Here is an 8,332-nt window from a genome sequence, read left to right as displayed (position 1 = left end):
ACCCAAAGCCGACATATGCAATCAGCCGCATTGCAACTGTGGACGAACGTGAATAGAGCTCCCTAATCGAGACATTTGAAGAGGGTTAAGGAGGCCCTATTTAGCAGTAAATTCTCCGGTAATAAATCGAAACTGCTTTCGAAACTATGTGTCTGTTCCAGGTAGGGATTGTGTGCTTAGTCACTGAGCATGGGGATGCCTCCGCAGAGCTTCTCTTCCCGAATCTGCCCTTAAGCGACTCAGTCGCAGTGAAAGGGCAGCGCCGAAACGGTGACGGTCCATAGGGCGACCCGACATGACGGCCACAAGCCCACTTGGGACTTGAACACTATCTGCACCCACTCTTGGCCACATAGGCACCCACTCAACCCCACACTCTAGGTTTGGGGGTGTTATTTTAGATATTTAAGCCAGTCGGGCCACCTATGTCACTCCAGCTGGGGCACGACGGGCAGCCGAGATGGGCGGTGAGACGCAAGGAACGCGCAAATACCCGCGGCCGGCAGTGGGACGGGGGGCGTCGAGCTGTTCTCGGAGGGAAAAGTCACCTTAGGTGACGCGGGGGGAGCGGGGGGCGTCCTGCCACTTTAAAGCCCAGTTGCTACCCAAACACAAGTAAACAGTGGGGCCGGCACGGCGGGGCGGGCCGGGGCCGGGGCCGCGGCCGGGGGCGGTCCCGTCCCGTCCCGTCGGGGCGGAGCGGCGCGGCCCCGAGCGCGGGGCTGTGCGCGCCGCGGGGTGGGCCGGCGGCGGCGGCGGGCGGGCGGGGACAGCGCTCCACGCCAGTCACCGCTGAAATGTGATGGACCGGGCAGGGGGCGGCTCAGACTCGCGCCGAGCCTCACCGGGGTCGAAGCGGGAGGCTGCGGGCGGGAGGCGGCGGTCTATGCCGGGGCCCCGGGACCGCCGCGGCCAGAGCTCCCAGCCGCCGCCCAGCCCTCCGCAACATGCCGGTCTCCGCCGGGCCCCGGCCCCGCTGAGCGCCCTCGCTGTGGATCTAATGTCTCCGTGAAGGTGCCGCGGCCGCCGCTTCAGCTTTGCCCCCGGAGGAGCAGCAGGCTGCGGTAGGTGAGTGGCTCCGGGACCCGCCCTGCCCGCTGCCGTCGGCGGGAGCGGGGCGGCCGCCCCGGGAGCGGAGCGTGCGCTCAGCCGGGAGCGCGGGGCCCCCGGGTTTACTTTCAGTTCGCAGCTCCGCGGCGGCTTGGGGTGCGGGTGTCCCCCCCTCCACCCCGCGGGCGCGTTGGTGCGAGGCCAGGGGACGGCAGCCTCCCGGGATGCGCTCTCCATGTCCTCCACGCGAAACTCCTGGCAGGGAGCAGCCGGTCCGTGCATGGACTGCGAGCCAAGCCGCGGGTCGCACTGGAGAAACCTCGGCCGGGGGAAACACCTGGCAGCGCGGGCAGCGGCGGCCGCGGCTTCGGGTGAGGCCGTCGGGGAGCGGAGGCGACCCGGTGCCCACCCTATCCCTGGGTAGGACGGCAGAGCCTTCGGGGCACGGTCCCGGCCCCGCCGCGGGAGAACGGGGAGCGCGGGCCGGACCAGCAGGTCGGCGGCAAGCAGGTAGAGAAGGCTGTCCTGGCACCGGGCTTAATTTAATTAAGCTCTCTGAATGGAAAGGGAAAAGGAAGTGCCAAGGTTTAAGTAACATCCGTTTTTGGTTGACTTTCAACTCCTCCGCCCCAACACACCTTAATATAAATGGCCTTAAAAATCCCTTTCGAAGGCGCTTTTTATTCTTTTTTTATACGTTTTACTAAAGTTACTTCCAAATACAAATAGTAGCATATGTACCGCCATTCAGACAGAAGTGTGGTTTTAGAAGTTTCTACCTTAAAATGAGGATTTCGTGTTCAGAATAGTTTTCTCAGAGTTGATTCTTGGACACCAAAATGAGCGTGGTGCAATGGCACCCCCATACGCAGCCGCCAAACGCGGCTGTAACAGAGGGAGCTCTGCCCTACAGGAACACTGCTCCTACCTCGGTCATAGCTCCCAACCGGTGGCTCCGAAACCCAGCCTCAAACAACCGGGATGGAGGCAGGAGCCGCCGGAGCAGCCAACGAAAAGTGATTTAATTGCTTCTGTTTCGGTTCCTTGCGGAAAGCGAATAGGAACTCACACTACGGCATCTTTAAAAATAAGTCTCTATATATAACCACCCCCCCAACAATAAAACGAAAAGATGGCCATATATAATAGTATCGATAACTGTCCCCGGTGTCGATACAATCACAAACGAGGAAAACTGGGCAGCGGCGGAGGAAGCTCCGGAGACCCACAACTCGAGGCAAACGAAAACAGGAGTAGGCAGCACTGCACTTCACACCCGACCTCCTAGCCACATTTTTTTTCCTCAGTCGGCCAATTGTGCTGTGCAGCAAACGTGGAGGGAAAGGTATTTTAGGAAAAAGATCGAAAAGTGTCTTCGCAGGCGGAGTGCGCGCGGTGCCAGCGGAACGGTAGGAGCCGGGCGGCAGCGGGAGGCAGGGACACCGCTCACGGAGCGCGGTTCTGCACTCGGAGAGTTTCCTTAATTTTTGTTGTTGTTTGGAGGGGGTGGGTTAGGGATTTTTGCGGGAGGAGGTTCTCTTGTTTATTTTGGAAACTGCGCGTTACCAGACCCTCCACACAAATCCCTTGAGGTGCTGGGTCACCCTCGGCCCTACCTCTTGTTTACAGGCCCGGAGAGACCCCGGCGTTTGCTTTGGCCGCTTTCTTGGGTCGCGGCAGCCTCTCGGCTGCTGGAAGTGAACCCTCAACGAAAGCAAAAAAAAGGAAACGGCAGGGGCTTGCCCCCCTCGCCGATGTCCCCCTGCCTTGCGGAGGTGGGGGTGTGTGGGGGGGAGCGTCGCCCCAGGTCCGCCGAAGGGACCCCCTTGCGACGGGAGCGGCGGGCCCGGCGGTTTCGGTTGAATGGGCTGAGTGAAACCCTCTGACAGTCACACATCGCTCATTAGCTCACGGCCCCGCCGCTCCCGTGAAGTTCCCGGCCGAGGGACGCCCGAGGGGGTGCGGGGGGCTCGGCCGCACGGCTCCGTCCCCCGGGGCTGCGGTCGCCCTTCTCGGCCCCGCGGCGCGGAGGGAGCGACTGCGGGGCAGCGCCGGGCCGGGCGGCCCTCGGCGGGCCGGGGAGGCCTCCGGGCCGGCCGCTCTTCTCGCCGCCGCTGGGAAGGCTGCTGCGCGGGGGGCTGGGTAGGAGGTGTGCGCGCGGAGTAGGGGCTCCTTTACTCTCCTTCGGTTATCTTGATAAATGAGTTGTTGTTGAAGGAAGAAAAATAAGCAACGGAGCTAGGACGAACGCGGGGTTTATTCTCCCCCGCTCCGCCTCCCGGGCCTGACTCGGCTCTCCGTGAACACCCTGCTCTATCCCGGGGAGGCCCCAGCCAGGAGGGGTCGGGGTCGGGGCCTCTGCGCCCGCAGGAGGCCGGTCGGAGGGTGGGAGCGACGCCGGGGGCCAGGTCGGCGCGGGGGCCAGGAGGGAGGCGGCTCCGGGGTCCCCGCGGTGGGCGCTGCTGGGGAAGGTGGCTGGGCGACGGAAAGCGGAGAGGCTTCGTCCCCGGCCGCGTCTCCGTTCCGTCTGTATTTTTATACGATTCGTTTAATTTGAATTTGTGGCGCCCTCGGTTGGGTCGGTGCTGGGTTTTCTCCTTTCTGTTTTAATTTGGGGTGGTTGTTTTGGGAAAGCTATTTTTATTTATTTATTTCCTACGCTTTAGCTTCTCCGGTCGAAGCGATCGCGCCGTGGGTCGGTGTTGGCCACCGGTCCCGGCGGAGGACGGGAGCCTGTGCTGCTGCGGGGCACTGGGGCCGCGGAAAGACAGTGCACCAGAGCCGTGCCTGGCCCTCCCTGGCTCCGCTGCTGCGCTCGCCTCTGCTAAGGAGCACCACGCTGCTCTCAGTAAAAGTCTCTCTCCTCCTTTCTCCCTTTTTCTTCCTAGGATTTTCTCCCGGTCTCGGAAGCCCAACAGAGACACCAGCTGCTCCGCCGGCTCGCACCCACCTCGGGAAGATGGGAAGCAAGGCTCTGCCAGCCCCCATCCCACTGCACCCGTCCCTGCAACTCACTAACTACTCCTTCCTCCAGGCTGTGAACACCTTCCCCGCAGCTGTGGACCAGTTGCAAGGTCTGTACGGACTCAGCGCCGTGCAAACCATGCACATGAACCACTGGACATTGGGCTACCCCAATGTGCACGAAATCACCCGCTCTACCATTACGGAGATGGCGGCGCAGGGCTTGGTGGACTCCCGCTTCCCTTTCCCCGCGCTCCCCTTTGCCACGCACCTCTTCCACCCCAAGCAAGGGGCCATCGCCCACGTCCTCCCAGCATTGCACAAGGACAGGCCCCGCTTTGACTTTGCCAACCTGGCCGTGGCCGCCACGCAGGAGGACCCCCCCAAGGTGGGGGAGCTCGCCAAGCTGAGTCCCGGACTGGCCTCGCCCCTGTCGGGCATCAGCAAGCTGTCCCCGGACAGGAAGCCTTCCCGCGGCCGCCTGCCCTCCAAGACGAAAAAGGAGTTCATTTGCAAGTTCTGCGGCAGGCACTTCACCAAGTCCTATAACCTCCTCATCCACGAGCGAACCCACACGGACGAGCGGCCTTACACCTGCGACATCTGCCACAAGGCTTTCCGGAGGCAGGACCACCTGCGGGACCACCGGTGAGGGACCACCACGACCGGGGTCGGGCCGTGGGCAGTCGGGGTGGGGTGAGCCGCTCTAGGGGGATGAGATTCAGCGGCTCCAGGAGCCACGGAAACAGTACAGGAAAAGCCCCCGGCTCAGATTCGGAGGCCACGGAGGGACCAGGGCAGCCGAAACCTGCGCTTTGTGTGGGAAGGGCATCCGCCTGAGGGAGAGCTAGAGGGGTTCACAGCCGGAGATGAAGATCCCGGGGCTTTTGTGCTTCTGAATCATGACCCTGGGGGGTGCAGGAACAGGACGGGTCGCAGGTGAGCGCTTCCTGCTGATCCCTCACCCATCTCCGCACGCTGCGGCCCGTGCTGAGAGGGGCCCGCGGCCGCAGAGCTGAGAATCCTCTCCGCCTTCGGAGAAGAGCGGCTCGGGTCCGGCCGGCAGCCCAGATGCTGTCCCGGTCTGGCACCAGAGAGTGCAGTCACGCTTCGATACGAATTATTGCAAATGTTTTGAACCGGCCAAGAAGTTTAAGCATACACAGAATAGTAATGGGGAAAGGAAGGAAGAGGAGGGTGAGGGCGTCTGGGAGAGGGGGTCGAGTTTGGAGAAGCGGGGTCTGGGGTCGCGGGGCCCGCGCGCCTCCGGCAGCGCTGCTCACCCCACGGATTGCCTTCCAGGTACATCCATTCCAAAGAGAAACCCTTCAAGTGCCAGGAGTGCGGGAAGGGTTTCTGCCAGTCCAGGACCCTGGCGGTCCACAAAACCCTACACATGCAGGTGAGCCCGCCCTTCCCAGGCCTCTCAACGCGTGTGCCGCCGGCGCTGTTCCGGCCCGGCCCGTCTCGGGTCGGCTCGGCTTGGCCCGCCGCGGGGCAGGGGCGGTGGCCAGCGGGGGAACAGGGCTCTGGTGCGGAGGGGAGCGAGGGGGGTCCGGCACTGGACGGCCCCGTGGGTCCGCGGGGGAACAGCGGCCCGTGATTACCTCCGCGGCCGCGGGAGACCGGCGGATAAACGGCGCCCTTGGGAGACGGGCTTAAAGACAGCGGGGACGCGGTTGGCGGCGGAGAGTGAGCCCCGGGTTCGGGTTTGTCCACGCCGCTGCTTCGAGGCGTTTCTCGTTGAGGGCTGCAGCCCTGCCCTGGCGGCGGCGGCGGGCGCGGGGCAGCCGGGCGGGCAGCGGGTGTCCCGGAGCGGGAGGGTGGCGTGGTGGCTGTTTTCCGTGTGCCCCAGGGCCGCGGAACATCACTACTCGAGAACTATAAAATAAGGCTCTTGGGGCAGGATAGGGAGATGTGGGCGGCCGCCCGGCCGCACGGGGCTCCTCTCGTTCGTGTCCTCCCCCGATATCTCAAGTTGTGCGTTGCGGTGAGAAAAAGTGCAGTAATACGTTAAACAAGGTGGTTTGTGAAGGATTAATCCTTTGCTTGCTTCAAATCTGAACAGGAATCTCCACACAAATGCCCCACATGTGGAAGAACCTTTAATCAAAGAAGTAACCTGAAAACTCACCTTCTTACCCATACAGACATCAAGCCCTACAACTGTGAGCAGTGCGGCAAAGTGTTCAGGCGAAACTGTGATCTACGGCGGCACAGTCTAACTCACACCCCGCGGCAGGACTTCTAGAGCAGCCAGGGACCCGCGCCCGCTCCGGCAGCTCCAACTTGCCCACTTTACTCAAGGAGTGTATTGTAGGAACTCACAGACGTGCACACACACACACACACACACACACACACACACGGAGACACGCACGCAGACTCGGGGCCAGGCTTTCCTACCACATGTCTGCGAAACTCGTTTAGAGAGTGCGGACTGCAGGATCGGGCCCCTCTCCAACCCACACCCAAGCGTCAAGCTCATCTTGTAGATAATCGCGGCTCATTTTAGAGCTCTGTACAGAACGTGTTTTTTTCTTTGTTTGTTTGTTTTGTATCGTGTCAGATGCACATCGATAACAAATCATGGAGGCAAAGTATCTCTTTAAAAAGTTATTTCAAAATAAATCTTTTTTTTTTTTTCCAAATACCTCCTGCCTTCTTGTATTATTCTCTGAGCATTTGGGCTTTTTTTTTCCTGCTGTGTCAATGCAATGGCAAAGCATATTGAATAAATTTCCTAGCCGGGTAATTGTACTGTCACAACAATTTTGGTGATCGCTTTTGTTTGGTCTGTTCCACTGTCGCTGTTGTGTTATCTATTGTTAAGTAAAATGAAAGTGCCTTATTTGAGAGTTTATAGCTCTATTACTTAATAGTATGAATGTCTAAATATTAACTTCTGTACCTTTTTTTCTAATTTTCCCGAACGATTTTTTTTTAAAAGAAGAAAAACAGAGAAATATTTGCAAATAAACAGATCTTAGGAAATAATGCATAGAGCCGTTCTTACGCCAAAGCGGCTTATTAGTAACTTATTTGCAATCAGGCCGTGTATTGTAAAAGTTATCCCTCTCGCAGGGATTGCAGCAGGCAGCCTCCTGCCTGTAGACTTTGGACACGGGCAATTCACCCGCCTAGACAGGGACTTTATCCTGCAGAAGACGATTCTTTCCCGGCAGCTCTGGAAGCAAACAGCGAGGCGTCAATTCCGCCCGCCCTCCGCCCTGGGCTCATCCGCGGGCCGTGGCAGAGCTGCTGCACTGGGAGCAGGGATCCCCCCACCCCGTCCCCCTCCTCCATCTGCAATGCCGAGCGCAAGTCACACCCAGGGGGTTGGACGGAGAGGTATTGTTCCCCCCCCTCGGGAGACCCTTACCCCACCGTGGGGCCCCAGGCGATCCCGCATGTCCACCCCATGGACAGCACGCTCAGTGCCCGCACCGGGTCTGCAGCCGGCAGATGGTGGCACTGCACAACGGGCTCTCCTCCCTTGCCATCCTTGCAAGCCCCTCACCGGTGCCTGTGCACTCTTCTGGAAGGGTGTGGTGCCAACACTGAGGCATTTTCCCTGATATATTGCAGGGTGACTTGGATGTGTATCCTCTCATTACCATCCCACTGCTCTTGTCACTCCTGGCACACTCTCCGCAGTGTCTTGAGTAGTTCGGGGCCCCATAAATTGCTCCTTCTCGGTCTGGGGGCAACCATCCTTCCCTACTCCTCTGCCAAATGAAGGACCAGGTTAGAATGGCAGGGAGAAAACTTTTCCCCAGGCCCAGGGAGCCCTGTCCAAGGAGAGAGCAATCCCCTTGCACCCAGTTCAGCAGAGAGGGCTTCACTCTTGGGCTCCATCTAGCAGGGTACCAGAACTCCAAGCTGGTCCATCCATGGGAAGGATCACAGATCCTAGCATGCCCAAAAGCAGCAGGTGCTGACAGAGCTTGTGTGGCTACACTGTCACCATCCCTGATCCTCGCTGGTCCTTCAGCAGGGAGCACTGCCTGGACACTGTTAATGAGTAGCAAGTCAAACCCAGCAGTGCCTGGGCTGCAGTCAGACTATCGGTGCAGAAAGCTCTGCATTACTGCCAGCACTGCCTCCACAGAAGGTTACCACAGGGCAGGGACTATGAGCCAGCCCTGCTCTGCCCCAGACCAGGCAGCCAGGTGAACTTCCACAGGTACAGCAGATTTGACAGTGCCAAACTCAAAATTTCTTATGTGGTCAAGGCCTATGTCTCCATCTGCTCCTGTCCAGGAAGATGGGGAAGGAAAGAATGTTTCTACAGCCAGAAATACTCATCTGCTGGCTG

The 8,332-nt window shown here is 59.9% G+C and overlaps 1 protein-coding gene across 1 annotated transcript; it reads left to right on the top strand.

Annotated features, from left to right (window-relative positions):
• Positions 1-4,009: 4,009 nt before the first annotated feature.
• Positions 4,010-6,265, top strand: OSR2 (odd-skipped related transciption factor 2). The gene is made up of 3 exons (XM_071449383.1): positions 4,010-4,662; positions 5,317-5,416; positions 6,083-6,265. The coding sequence occupies exons 1-3, from the start codon at positions 4,010-4,012 to the stop codon at positions 6,263-6,265; spliced, it is 936 nt and encodes a 311-aa protein (XP_071305484.1).
• The last annotated feature ends 2,067 nt before the right edge of the window (positions 6,266-8,332 follow it).

The sequence above is a fragment of the Agelaius tricolor genome, unplaced genomic scaffold (genome assembly GCF_023055355.1).
Source record: "Agelaius tricolor isolate 1412-34295 unplaced genomic scaffold, bAgeTri1.0.p SCAF_2, whole genome shotgun sequence".
In the NCBI taxonomy this organism is placed as follows: domain Eukaryota; kingdom Metazoa; phylum Chordata; class Aves; order Passeriformes; family Icteridae; genus Agelaius; species Agelaius tricolor.
This window is presented reverse-complemented; position numbering and strand designations above follow the sequence as displayed.

What these genes read in the sequence shown, in the direction of transcription:
- OSR2 (XM_071449383.1), top strand. Translation starts at nt 4,010, where the DNA reads ATGGGAAGCAAGGCTCTGCCAGCCCCCATCCCACTGCACCCGTCCCTG. An exon ending in GACCACCTGCGGGACCACCG is followed by an intron (nt 4,663 to 5,316) that starts GTGAGGGACCAC and finishes ATTGCCTTCCAG; the next exon opens with GTACATCCATTCCAAAGAGA. An exon ending in ACAAAACCCTACACATGCAG is followed by an intron (nt 5,417 to 6,082) that starts GTGAGCCCGCCC and finishes AAATCTGAACAG; the next exon opens with GAATCTCCACACAAATGCCC.